The sequence below is a fragment of the Bos indicus genome, chromosome 29 (genome assembly GCF_029378745.1).
Source record: "Bos indicus isolate NIAB-ARS_2022 breed Sahiwal x Tharparkar chromosome 29, NIAB-ARS_B.indTharparkar_mat_pri_1.0, whole genome shotgun sequence".
NCBI lineage: Eukaryota > Metazoa > Chordata > Mammalia > Artiodactyla > Bovidae > Bos > Bos indicus.
This window is the reverse complement of record NC_091788.1, coordinates 45,079,311-45,093,042: the sequence shown is the minus strand read 5'-3', so window position 1 is coordinate 45,093,042 and position 13,732 is coordinate 45,079,311. Positions and strand designations below refer to the sequence as shown.

The window sequence follows — 13,732 nt, the reverse complement described above, 5'->3', positions numbered from 1 at the left end:
GGCAGTTACTGAAGTGAACAGACTCCTGAAGAGTCCCTCCAGGCTCCTGGGAAGAAACGTCCCAATGTGACCACCTGGGGGCCAGGTCCCACATCTGGGGGCTTGTCTGAGGTCCCACGTGGAATGAGGGGGCTGGAGAGTGTGCCTGCTCTGCGGCCAGCTGAGTGGAAGAGGCGGCACAGGTGAGAGAAGGCGAGAGTGCCCACAGAGGAGGTCTTGGTCCCTGAGTCTGTGGGCAGGTGACAAGGGGCATGGGGCCTAGTTGCCTTGGAACCGGCTCTGGCCTGAGGGGTTCCCGCCCACCCCTGACTTCTGCCCCTCTGGCCCTGAGGTGGCCCACCACCCCCAACCCGAAAGCTCACCACAGCGTGCAGCTTGAGCGGCTCCCGGGCCGTCAGAGACACGGGGCTCAGGCTGGACTCAAGGGCCTGCACGTAGGCACGGGCCGCCCGGAGGCGCAGCAGGTAGAGGTCCGCCTGGAAGGTCCGGTGCATGGCTGAGGGGAGGGACACAAGGGGCTGACGGTGAGGCGGGAGGGGGGCAGCGCGGGGAGGAGGCTCCCGCTCGGGCTGCCGTGGGGACAGGGTGAGAGGAAGGCACGGTGAGCAGAGGCTGGGAGCGTGCAACAGGAGGCCGAGGTCCCACAGCCAGCCTCTGGATGCTGCGGACCGCTCCCTGCCCCTCTGCCCGGCTTCTCCCACCACCCGGCCGCCCGCGCAGTCTTGGCCTCCTTTGTTGGCTCCTGGTTGAACCCAGGCAGGGCCCTGTGCCTTTACCCAGGCCTCTGCCAAAATCGCCCTTCCCTGTCCCTGTCTGGCTGGTGGACTTGTAATCATCTTTTAGAGTCAAATCCAATGTCATCTCTCTCTAAAGCCTTTGCTAGGCTCCCAGGCAAACACATTCTCTTGTGCGCCTCAAAAGCACTCCGCAGAGACTTCCGCACCTGTCATGCTATGTGAAGTTAGCAAGGTCTACTGAGCTCTTTAGGTAGGGACTGGCCTAATCCAAGGCACCTGGCACAAGGCCTGGCATAATCATAGGTACTGAACGAACAAAAGAGCATGAAAGATCAAACAGGAAAAGGAAGAACCTTGATCAAATTCTACTGCTCTTACGAGAATTTCTGCACCTAGAAGCGGCTGCTCCCTCCTCTGAACTCGAAGGGCAGCCGCAGCACCCTCTACCTTGAGCTCTAGTTCTTTGTTGGCAGGGTGTACCTCCTAGGCTGTCTCTGGGACGCTATAGGCATGAGACCTGCCTGGTTCGCCCAGGTCTCCTCCTGCTGCTCAGGGCACCCGGGTGGCATTCAGCCAGTTGCTGCCACTTTGGACCAATTGAGGAGGAGGAGGGGAGGGACTCGGCCTGAGCCTCACCGGTACCGGCTTCCCGCTCTCGCAGTGTCTGGTCCACGTACAGCCGGGTCTTCCGGGGCACGTTGAGTTTTATGGCCTGGCTTGGTGGGGGGCCGGCCTCACCGCCCCCCTCGGCAAACACCGCTGTGCGCTTGAGGATCTTGATGATCAGGCCACCACCTAGGCAAGAGGGCAGACGGCATATGTGTCCTCCCCAGGCCCACCCGACAGTCCCGTTCTTTCTCCCCAGTCTGCCTCGTGTTGATCCTCTTCTGTCTTCTCGTTGAGACTGTGGGTCTCTGAAAGGAATGAAGTGTGTCCTGCCAGTAATGCATTCATTCATTTAGCAGTTATTTAGTTGCTTGGGAAAGCCACTTGGCTTGCGGGATCTTAGTTCCCTGACCAGGGATCAAACCTGGGTCGCCCGCAGTGGAAGCATGGAGTTCTAACCACTGGACCGCCAGGAGAGTTCCTAGCAGTTATTTACTGACTATTTTGATGTTCCTGGCATTGTGGCAGATACTGGGGTGAACTGGAGACACAGCCAGGGCCTGGCCCCAGGTAGTGACATCAAACTGCTAATGAGCTGTCCCCAGTGAAGGCCCAGCCCCAGACGGGATGGTGTCTGTAGGCAGGCCTTGCTTCCCAAACCCAGGCCCGCCCGTGTTCACGTGCACCTCTTCCTTCCCAGGGTCTGGCCTGTCCCGCAGACTCCCACCTCTAAAACCCTCACCAGGCCTGACCCCCTTACCTAGTGTAGTCATGATAAGGGTGTTATCCTCCCGCCCATAGCGGCCAAAGCAAAGGCTGGTCACTGCCTCCTATGGTGGAAACACCAGAGTTCAGTTGGGAAAAGATCTCAGTGAAGAGAACAGGACTGGGAGGAGGGGGGACAAAGGTGGGAGACCCCACATATGATGTACGAGGTGAAATGTGAGGTGAGGCCGGGGGCTATGCTGCCTCTGAAATATTTCCTGTATTTCTAATCTCCCACCCTGCCCCCTGCTCAGTCATGGCCATAGTTCCAGACTGAACATCACTGGCCTCTGAGTTCAGCTTTCTAACACATCTCCCAGCCATCTTTCTCCCCAGTCTGTCCTTCAAACAGCTGCTTCCGTTGCCTTTCAAAATACAAATATGACCATGTCTATTCTTGGCTGAAAAACCTCCAATGGTTTTTGCCCTCCTCGTTTACATTCAAGGCCTTCCATATTTGACTCCAACCTGCCTTTTCTCTTTGTCCTTTCCCCAACCTGTACACCACACCGCCTGCGCTCCCGAGAGCCTGTGGTCCAAACCAGCTGCTTTCAAATTTTATATTGCGACATATGACACTTTACACATACACAAAAGTTTCACATGTGATACACTCTGAACTTTTTTCTGGTTCTGATACTGGTTCATTAAATCGATCTGATGACTCAAAACTCTGTTTGAAAAACTCTGGTCCAAATTCATCAAACTACCTGGATTCCTTTATCAAGAACACTCATGCCTCTCAGCCGCTGTTCATGTTATTTCCAGTCTGGAATATTGCACCTTCATTTATCCACTCCATTTCTCAAAGCAAACTGCTTCAAGGACCAGCTGAATTGTCATTTGCTCTGTGAAATGGCTCCTGAGTTCCATCCCTATGTATCTCTCACCACCCCACCCCGCCATCCCCCGTCCCCAGTCACTATAGTCTGTCTCTGTGCCTTTTCTGGGCTTTGGTCTGCTTTAGTCTGTCTTGTATTTGAATCAGCTGTGTTTCTGGCTGGCTCGCACCTTAGACTACAAGTCCCTCGACAATAAGGATTCGGTCATTGTTTTATCCTTTCAATATAGTGAGTTGTGCATAAACGTTTTCAAAATACATCAAAATTTAAGGGTGGCAGGGGAGTGGGATCAGAGAGGCAGTGAGTGAGCCCCAAAGGTGGGAGCGGGGCAGGGAGGAGTCAGCAGCTCACCGGCGTGCGGATGACGTTGAGTAGGACCTTGTCATGGTAAATGCGGACCTCTTCGTTGGCCAGCGCAGCCATGACGGCCTGCAGGCCCCGGGAGTGCTGCTCCAGGAGGTTCATGGCCAGGATGGCTGCAGGCATCTGCACTGTCCACAGCCTCTTACCCTGGGAGGGAACAGCTAAGTGTCTGCTGGGGGCTCAGCGCTGAGAAGGGGAAAGAAGGGGTGGCTGGAGTTGCTGGGAAGGGAATGCCAGAAGGGCTCGCCTGCTGAGGGGGACTGAGGAGACGCAGGTGGAAGGCTTTGGGGGTGCTTGCCGTGCGATCACACCTTGTAGGTGAAGCCGTGCAGGCTGTCTTGGTTGCTGCCCACCACCAGGACTTTGTGTACACCGACAAGCCCCACAGGCTGGGCGCCCAGCTCGATGCAGTACTTGGGACGCTTGGAGTCTCTGTGGAATGAAGACACACACTCCCAGCCCCAGGGCTTCCCTGGTGGCTCATACGGTAAAAAACCTGCTTGCAATGCAGGAGACTCAGGTTCTATCCCTGGGTTGGGAAGATCCCCAGGAGGAGGGCATTGCAACCCACTCCAGTACTCTTGCCTGGAGAATCCCCATGGACAGAGGAGCCTGGAGGGCTACAGTCCATGGGATCGCAGAGTAACTGAGTGACTAACGCTCACTCACTCACTCACTCTCAGCCCAGAAACCTTCTCTCCTGCCCTGGCTGACCCTCCTCTTTCCAGGCCCCACAGATGATCCTGGGAGCAGCCTTGGCCCACAAGCAGAGGACCCAGGAACGAGTTCCACCTCTAGGACTTAGTAGCTGCATGACCTTGGATAACAGAATGTGTATTTTCCCTCCTGGTCTTCCTCCCAACTTCACTATGGTGATCTGTGTGATAACTTGGCATTAACCAGTTTACAGCGAGTGTACCTCAGGTGAGACGAAGTAATGGACTGAGATTCCATTTAATATAATAGTTTAGTAATTTATCAGAAAAGCAGGAGGAGTTTGCTCTGTGTGAATGCAGAGTTTTCAGTTTCCTGGCATCTGAATCTTATTTCTCTTATCCAGAAAGACTCTGGCCCACCTTTCTTAAGTCTAAGCCAGAGACATCGCCCATCTGAAGACTCATCTGAAGAGGTTTCCATTGGTCTCTGGGCCTAATCCCAATCTACCCTCCGAAATGGACGTGGATCATGTCATTCATCGCATCTCCTGAGTCAAACCCCATAATGGTTTTCCATTCCCCTGCAGATGAAACCCAGAATCTTCACCATGTCCTACTAGGTCCTGCGTGAGTCGACCTGATCGCTATGTCATCTCTTGCCACCAAGCTCAAGTGGCACATGCCAATGCCTTTCCCACCGAGTTCGCTTACGTGCTCTCTGCCTGTAACTCTTGCTCCACTTTTTTGAACTGGATCCTTCTTAACCTTCAAGTAATCTCTTCAGACAGGCATTTGCTGATCACCCTGACCCCCTTTTATCCCTCACTGAGCCAGTACTTTTCCTCCATAGCACGTATCCAGTTTGTAATATAATCTTGGTCTTAACATGTCTTCCCACAAGGGTAGGGACTACGTATTTTGTTCATCAATATATCCCCAATACCTCATGCAATGCTTAATTCATAGCAGGTACTCAAAAACATTTCTTGAATTAAAAGAATGACTGTTAAGAAACATCAAACTAATGCATAAGGAAATTTCCCGTAACTATAAAAGCAAGAGAACAAATAGGAAAGACCATTTTTATCTAATATCTGACTGCACTGCTGGTGTCACAGCCACCCAGCCTAGTCTCTCACTTTGCCAGGCCCCACGGGACAAGCCTCCAGACATCCCTTACGCTCAAGGGCTCTGCCTCCTATGAAGTTCTGGGCTCTTTCCAGTCCCACATTCTCACTCCAAAGCCCTGCTCATCTTGCCAGCCCTCGAAACCACTAGGTTTCTGAGATGTTCCTTCTGACCCTAGAGAGCTCGGATGTGGCTACCTTCTCAGTATATAGATGCTCCCGTTGCGGCAGGCAGCGGCAAGACGGAACTCCACATCAAACTGGCCAGAAGCCTCCAGGAAGGCAGGGACGCTGGGGAGGCTCATCTGCAGAGAGACTCAAACACCCCGGTTTCTCTGGAGCCCCGGCCCCCCTCCCTGACCTGACACCACTCCTCTAAGTGCCCCTCTCCTCACTCACACCCTCCTGGGCACAGTTTAAAACAAACAGTTTCTCTGGAGGGGAACAGGTAGCAAACCTTTAAGTCTACTTTAGGAATGCATGTAAGGAGGTATTTAGATAAGCACACAAAGATGTTTGGCAAGGAAGCCTGCTGTGGTGGTGGTTAATGATAGCAAGAAACTGAAAATAACTTAAACATACAATTGGCAACAGGGTAAAGAAATTGCAGAATATTTATATAATCGATGTTAAGCGGCCTCTGCAAAGGCTGACGTGGTTTAATATGGACATGGAAAGATACTGATGAGCTACTGCTGCTTGAAAATAGCAGGTTTCAGGATCCTACAGCATGGGCTGTTTTTGTAAAAAAAAGAAAAAAATATTGAAAGTTATATACCTGTGTCTAAATATGAAAATGTCTACAAGGACTTGTGCCAAAACTTTCACAGAAGACATGCGTGAGTCGTAGGATTTGGGGTTGTCTGTCTTCTTTATGCCCGTCTACATTTTACAACTGTCTACAATGAACAGGTATCACCAAGAACTAACTAACTGGGGCAAGAGATTTGGGGGAGGGGAGGGAATGGAGCCTGGGCCTTGGGTGTGCACAGGGCCAGAACCCCCACACTGACCTTGGCCAGGATGGTGAAGGCCTCCGGGTCTAGCACCAGGAGCTCCTTGTTCTCAGTGCCCAGCACCAGGCAGGACACAGCGTCCTCGTCAGCCAGGTTCTTCTTTAAGGTGGTCATGGTGGTGATGACTGTCTGCAGAAGGACTCCAGGGTCACCCAGGAGATCCCCTCACACCATCTCCCACCCCAGCTCCTCCCAGGACGCCCCAGAAAGAAAGAGGGCAAAGGAGGAAGAAGAGTCTTAGAGCTGTGACAGAAGATTTATCTACAAAAGTGTTGATTGCAGCAAACCTAATTTCCTAACAAAACAGGATTCTCTAAGTCAATTATAAACTGTATGATCAAAAACCACACAGTCATTTACCAAAATCAGATTTTAAAAAAAGATTCAATGACAGAGAGAATGTTTCTAATGTATTAAGAGAAAATACAGATTAAAAGTTACATTAGTATTATCACAGTTTAAAAAACATATGAATAAAAAGAACCGTGGAAAGCTAAACCTTTAAATACAAACACTGGTTATCTCTGGACAATGACATCACAGGCAGGGTTTAATTTCTTCATTGGGCTTTTCTGCAGTTTCTACAGTGGGCATATGTTCTTCTAATTGTGATTGGAGAGAAAACAAGAGAGGAGATGATCCCCTTTTTAGGAATTTCTCCCATGGAAATAATTTAGCAGGACTAAGATGTTTCTCTGGATAAAGCTGTTCACTGAATGACTACCTTTAAGATAAAAAAAAGAAGAATCCTCAAAGCCTAGTGGAAGGAGAAAAGTTACAGAAATGTGGATGCTAGTGGCTCCCAACCAGGTAGCCACGATGCATACCTGGGAAGATGGCCTCCCCCACACTGCATCTTTTAAGCAATACTTAACTCACTTCCTCATTTTAAAAGTACTCAGAGATAGTGACAATTGTGGATCTGAGCTGCTGATCAGCAGGAGAGAACAATGTTTCTCAGGGAATGATCTACAGCTAGCCAAACATGGAGGCATGCGTTGGTCAACGTGTTCAGCTCAAATGTCCTCTATAGCAAGTGGGTGGTTCCTATGTGGCTCTGAAATGCAGGGACAGCTCTGAAAGCCCATCCCTGGACAAGGCTCAGCCCCCAAGGTCAGGAACCACTGGAGCTCATCAATGAGTAGGTCTATCAATAAAGTCATTAAAATCCTAACTAAGAAAAATATGAAGTGAATAAAAAGGAAACACTTCTGACCAATGATCTGTACCGAATAGTTAAATTATGAATGAATAATGAATCATCAATGAAATGATCAAGGGGCCACTAAAAATGGAGTTCTTCAAGACTAATGCTCAAGATACAATGTTATGTGCTCAAGGGAAGCAGGATATAAAGGCCTACTTATGAACGAAATGTATCAAAATGGTAAGAGTACTCTGAGTAGTAAGAGTATAGTCACTTGTATTTCTCCTTTGTATTTCTATTTTCAAAATTTTCCCTAATGAAAATATTTTACCTTTACTACCAAGATGATAAAAGTTATGTAAGTTACATAACTGTATCTATCAACTCAAAGCTGTCACTGCTAACTGAAATGGAGAAGCCCTGCAGACTACATAGGCAGCTCAGGCTGGAAGGAAAACTGCAAAGTAAAACTCGTCAGGTTTGGCTTTATATGGTCTGTTTATAAAACTGTATTTTTTACAGGGAAATGAGAGGGGGCAGTACCTGCCGCCTGATGGACTTGGATTTGTGCTGGTTCACAAACGCCTCCATTTCACTCAGCTCCAGCGGCAGAAACCTGGACACACAGAGTAGGGGCATCTGTGCGCCCGGGGCCTGCCTGCCCTCCAAGGCCACTCCACAGCCTCTCCCCCTGCCCTCCCAGGGAGCTTCTGGAGCCCTGGCCGTCCAGAGGGCCCTTACCTGAGTGACTGTACAGACAAAGGTACCTCTGCCTTCTCCCTGTAAGGAGAGGGACCATCCCAGCAGGTTGAGTTGAGAAACAGGCCCAGTGTTGGGGGAGGGGGGTGTCAGACAGTGGGCTCTGGGATGAAGGAGTAGGAACTGGGGGGTGAGGGAGGCACATAAAGGGGACAGTGGGCTCTCACCTGATGCCCTCCAGCATCTCCTTCAGGGTCAAGGGGTCAATCTGGTCCTGTGCCACCATGGGAAGAAGGTAGAGCCTGTGAGCTCCAGAGCCAGGCAGGGAATGAGGCCCACCTGCAGCAGCCACCTCTGCCTTCTTGCTCTCATCCCCCATGCCACTTACCTCTTTGGCCTGATTCCAAAGGTCTTGTTCCAGGGGGTTTGTAGGCAGCGAGGGCAGGCTGAACTTGAAGTAGGGCTTGAGATTCTTATACACATACACACAAGGGCCTGATGCGATTGCCAGTGCTGGAGTCCGGGGCTCGTGTGACGCCATGAGGAAGGTGACAGCAGCGGCTGGCAGGTCGGGTAGCGGTTTCTGGCTCACCAGTGTGTGTCCTTTAAGCACCTTCAGGCGGGGCTGCCGCCCATCTGGGCCAAGGTCTCCCATGGCCAGCTGCAGAGAGAGGCTGGCTGATTCCAGGCTTAGCGGCTAAAGACACCCCTACTGCCCCTCTTCTTGGGCTTAGCTTTTTGCTGGTGCACATCCATATATACTCAGAGTGTACCACAGGTGGGTGGGAGGAGGGCAAAGGCTTTGCAAGCTGTGTGACCTTGGGAAAAATGACTTCCTGAGCCAGTTTTCCCACCTGCAAAATGGGAATACCTACCACATGACAGGGCTTCCCAAGTCGTGCTAGTGGTTAAAAAATAAATAAATAAACCTGCCCGCTAATGCAGGAGACCAAAAAGACTCAGGCTCAATCCCTGCTGGGTCAGGAAGATCCCCTAGAGGAGGGCATGGCAACCCACTCCAGTATTCATGCCTGGAGAATTCCATGGACAGAGGACCCTGACAGGCTAGTCCATGGGGTCGCACAGAGTTGGACACAACTACAGCAACTTAACACGCACCCGTGCACACTGCAGGACACTTGTAGTGCAAGTCAAAGGAGACAGCGAACCACAGAGCCTAGTGAGGAACAGGGGGCAGCTGATACTTTCAGTATTTGTTCAGTAAGTGTTTCTTCAGGGCTTGCTCCATGCCAGACACTGTTCTACACACTGGGACAATGACTGAGGTCACTGGGGGGCCTGAAACTCACATGTGGGCTCTGAGGCCTGGCTTTCAAACGGCAAAGGAGCAGAACCAAGTGCACAGAGTGGGACGTGCAACCCACAAAGGAGAACCGAGCTCTTGTATATCTACCCGCCAAGCCGCTGCAGCTGCCATGCAAGCCCATTCTCCTGAGTGAAGCCTGCAAGGCCCCTCTGATCTGGATCCCAACAGGTTTTCTATCACTTCCCCATCCATGCTATGCTCCAGCCAGAATGCAGGCTGCCACAGAATGCCTGGATTCTGAGCATGCTCAGTGTGCCAGAAGCCACACCAGTAACTTCATGTACTCTTTTATTTAATCTGTCAACAACCTGTGAGGTAGATAAAATTATTAGCCCCAATTCACAAATGAGGAAACTATAAGGCTTAGAGATGTTAGGTCAAAGTCACACAGCTAGTAGGTGGTACAGTTAGGTCTTGAACCTAGGTCTGTCTGAATCCAAAGCCAGTGGTCTTGGGACTTCCCTGGAAGTCCAGTGTTTAAGACTCTGCCTTCCAATGCAAGGGGCATGAGTTTGATTCCTGGTTGGGGAACTAGGGTCCCACATGCTGCAGGGTACAGCCAAAAATTAAAAAAAACAAAGCCAGTGGTTTTAACTACTATTTTATATTGGCCTCAACTTTCTAATGTTCAATTTGAGTTCAGTTCAGTCGCTCAGTCGTGTCCGACTCTTTGTGACCCCATGAACCGCAGCACGCCAGGCCTCCCTGTCCATCACCAACTCCTGGAGTACACCCAAACCCATGTCCATTGAGTTGGTGATGCCATCTAACCATCTCATCCTCTGCCGTCCCCTTCTCTTCCTGCCCTCAATCTTTCCCAGCATCAGAGTCTTTTCCAATGAGTCAGCTCCTTCGCATGAGGTGGCCAAAGTACTGGAGTCTCAGCTTCAACATCAGTCCTTCTAATGAACACCCAGGACTGATCTCCTTAGGGTGGACTGGTTGGATCTCCTCGCAGTCCAAGGGACTCTCAAGAGTCTTCTCCAACACCACAGTTCGAAAGCAATTTCCTCTCTACAAATACGCTGTGAGTTTGCAAGCGTCTCTGCCTCTGTCTGTGCAGTTCCCTCTGCCTGATGCCCTCCCCTCTTCCGTGCCTTCTTGACACACTTCATTCATCCTTCAGCACAGTTCACGTAGCACTGCCTCCTCCTGCCTCCAGTTTAGGGCAGAGGAGCCTGGCAGGCTGCAGCCCATGGGGCTGCAAAGAGTAGGACACAACTGAGCAACTAAGCACATGCGGTCTGTGATTTCTCTACCCGTCACTGCCGTCAACCCAGCACCAAGGATACACCAGGTGTTCAGTCAACACTGTGGATGAATCAAGGACAGTATCCGTATTTCCTTCTGACTGTGGACTGATTCATTTCTCAGTTTAGTGTCTGCACAACAACTTACACACAGGAGAGGTTCACTGTGTGTGTTAGTAGCTCAGTTGTGTCCGACTCTTTGCAACCCCATGGACTGTACCCCGTCAGGCTTCTCTGTCCATGGGATTCTCCAGGCAAGAATACTGGAGTGGACTGCCATTCCCTTAACCAAGGGGTTCACTGTATGCTTGCTAATTGTTGAATGCTCTATGGACAGAGATTTGGGGGCCAAAGCCACGAATCTTACTGCACTGTCCAAGCAGGATATGACTCCTTTCTAGCTGCCATCATAACATATCCATTGTAGGTTCATTGCCCTTGGTGAGGGCTGAGCTGTAATGGAACATGTGATGGGGAATTTGACAGGCCCAGGTCTGCCACCTTTTACAAACTCGGTAAACTCAGCCTTTTGGAATCTATTTTCCCACTAACAAAATGGAGATAAACAGTATCTATGTATGTGAAAATGCCTCAAAGAGGGTCTAGTCCAGAAATGATTACTCAATATATGTTAACTTCCTTTCTTTTAGATCAATAATTTCTCAACCTTTAAAAAAATCTGTGCCTTTAAAATTTTTTATTTCTTTACTTATCTTTATATTTTTATCTTAATTTTAATCTTTTTATTATGAAAAATTTCAGTCATATACAAAACTAGAGACTCATATAACAAACCCCCAAATAGCCATCATCCAGCTTCAAGATGATCAGCTCACGGCTAACCTTAAAATGCATACCCTTTTGATAAACATAAAACTCTCAGTCTCCTCCCTGTCTAAATTCCCTCCAGATTCTAACGCCCCGCCCCCAACCATGGGATGCACCCTTCCAGCCAAGAATTAACGTCAACAAAATGAAAAGGCTTTGTCTTAGTATAATCTCCAGCAGCATTTTGTTTAGCTGTACTTTCTGCAGTCTGTCATATGAAATCAACAGGTTCTCTCCACTTCCACGTTAAAAATAAAGTGTAACACTAAACGTGCTTTTTCAAAGTGCACATGAATTCCAGATTACGTTGAGCTTCTTTGGAACTATCAGGAAACCTCACTTCTGGGGTGACAGGCTTACCTTGTACTCCCCGTCCCCGTGAAAATCGGCCAGCGCTGGAAAACATAAAAAGGGCCATAAACCAGGGTCTCAGCATCCTAGAAGCTTAACTCTAGGACCATCTGACACCCCGGTCTCCCCAGAACCAGGGTTCCTGGTCCCAGAGACTCACCCAGGCAGGCGGAAAAGGTGTGGATGTTCGCCATGGAATCGCTGAGCGAGTCCAGCCATTTCGAATTGGCCTCACTGCTGGGAGAAGAGGGACAGAGTTGGGGGACAGGGGCGAGGGCGGGGCAGATGATGAATTCCAAGGGAAGGAAGAACATTTTGCGGGAACTTGTTTCTGGGAATGAGGTATGTAGGGAGCTCTGAACTAGGGGTATAGAGTCTGGGTCCAAGTTCCGGCTCCCCCATCGCAGCTCTCGAGTCACCCACACACACCCATTCACTCCCTGGGTGTCAGTTTCCCTATGTGATCTTTAAAGGACTGCCAGCGCTGCTGAGACTCGCAGGAGCCCAGATCCCAGGGACCGGGGCACCTTCTTTACATATGTAGGAAAAGGGGTCTCAAGGATCGCAGCCTTCACCTCTCGCCTTTGCCGCCGTCTGAATCCGACGAAGACGTAGCAGCCATCTTTCCAGGGGTCACCCTGGCAACCGGCTGTGGCCAGCCGCCGCGCAGTGCCCAAAAGCTTCCGGGTTGGGGGGAAGCTCGCGTATCAAGGTTCCGGGCGCTCAACTTTCCGGCCCGGGACAGAGAGGCTCCTGAGCAAGTTGCGCTGGTCCTTGCCGGGGTTTCCACCAGCTGAGATGCAATCCCTCGTTCCGACTTATATAATTTATCTCTGATTCTTCCCATCAGGAGCTTCTAGGCCCTGCACCTCTGGCTCAGCCACGGGCCCCTTGAGCTTTGAGGCCTGGAGAGGTGCCCTTCTCCGGTTTATCAACAGCAAAACTAACTCGTCCGCTCATCCTCACGGTTACCTGGGTGGAAAAGGGGCCGCGTCCTTTCTTCCCTGCTTACTCTCGAGGTCTAGGATAGAGAAACAAAACCCAAAGTTTAAGGGATTAACTCCTGGGCTTCCCTGGTGGCTCAGTGGTAAAGAAGCCATCTGTCTGCCAATGAAGGAAACACCTGTTCCATTTAGAAAAAGATCTGGTCTGGGAAGATCCCACATGCCACAGAGCAACTGTGTCGGCCACAACTTCTGACTCTGCCCCTCTGTGGCAAGTATTGAAGCCCCAGTCCTAGAGCCTGTACTCCAGCAGCCAAAAATAAATTAAAAGGAAAAAAGATTAAATTCTAGGATTGAGGTGTTCCAATTTTTTTTGTTGTTGCTGTTCAGTCACTCAGTTCTGTCCAACTCTTTGCGACCCCACAGACTACAGTAAGCCAGGCTTCCCTGTCCTTCACTATCTGCTGGAGTTTGCTCAAACTCATGTCCATTGAATCAGTGATGCCATCCAACTATCTCATCCTCTGTTGCCCCCTCTTCCTCCTGCTTTCAATCTTTCCCAGCATCAGAGTCTTTTCTAATGAGTTGGCATTTCACATCAGGTGGCCAAAGTAATGGAGCTTCAGCTTCAGCACCAGTCCTTTCAATGAATATTCGGGATTGATTTCCTTACGGAATGACTGGTTTGATCTCCTTGCTGTCCAAGGAATTCTCAAGAGTCTTCTCCAACACCACTATCAGAAAGCATTGGTTTTTCAGCTCTTAGCCTTCTTTATGGTCCAACTCTCACATCCATACATGACTACTGGAAAAACCATAAGTGAAGTCACTTCAGTCATGTCCGACTCTGTGCGACCCCATAGACAGCAGCCCAACAGGCTCCCCCGTCCCTGGGATTCTCCAGGCAAGAACACTGGAGTGGGTTGCCATTTCCTTCTCCAATGCGTGAAAGTGAAAAGTGAAAGTGAAGTTGCTCAACCGTGTCCGACTCTCCGAGACCCCATGGACTTCAGCCTTCCAGGCTCCTCCATCCATGGGATTTTCCAGGCAAGAGTACTGGAGTGGGGTGCCATT

The 13,732-nt window shown here is 50.2% G+C and overlaps 1 protein-coding gene across 4 annotated transcripts in view; it reads right to left on the bottom strand.

Moving 5' to 3' along the window:
- The window catches only part of BBS1 (Bardet-Biedl syndrome 1), a 23,457-nt gene extending 9,725 nt beyond the window's left edge, over nt 1-13,732 (bottom strand). For 3 of the 4 annotated variants that reach the window (XR_011564890.1, XR_002180172.2, XM_019955218.2), the window contains exons 1-14: nt 12,290-13,732; nt 11,875-11,951; nt 11,724-11,758; nt 8,347-8,619; nt 8,186-8,232; nt 8,001-8,039; nt 7,803-7,875; nt 6,110-6,241; nt 5,295-5,401; nt 3,625-3,745; nt 3,302-3,460; nt 2,104-2,173; nt 1,374-1,532; nt 363-496 (exon numbers count right to left, since the gene is read on the bottom strand). Coding sequence is in view for 2 of the 4 variants with exons in the window: in XM_019955218.2 (XP_019810777.2) it covers nt 363-496; nt 1,374-1,532; nt 2,104-2,173; nt 3,302-3,460; nt 3,625-3,745; nt 5,295-5,401; nt 6,110-6,241; nt 7,803-7,875; nt 8,001-8,039; nt 8,186-8,232; nt 8,347-8,619; nt 11,724-11,758; nt 11,875-11,951; nt 12,290-12,561 (1,698 nt within the window). In the remaining 2 variants the exon portion in view is untranslated. The remainder of the gene's footprint in view (nt 1-362; nt 497-1,373; nt 1,533-2,103; nt 2,174-3,301; nt 3,461-3,624; nt 3,746-5,294; nt 5,402-6,109; nt 6,242-7,802; nt 7,876-8,000; nt 8,040-8,185; nt 8,233-8,346; nt 8,620-11,723; nt 11,759-11,874; nt 11,952-12,289) is intronic. The other variant, XM_019955219.2, reaches the window with a different exon arrangement.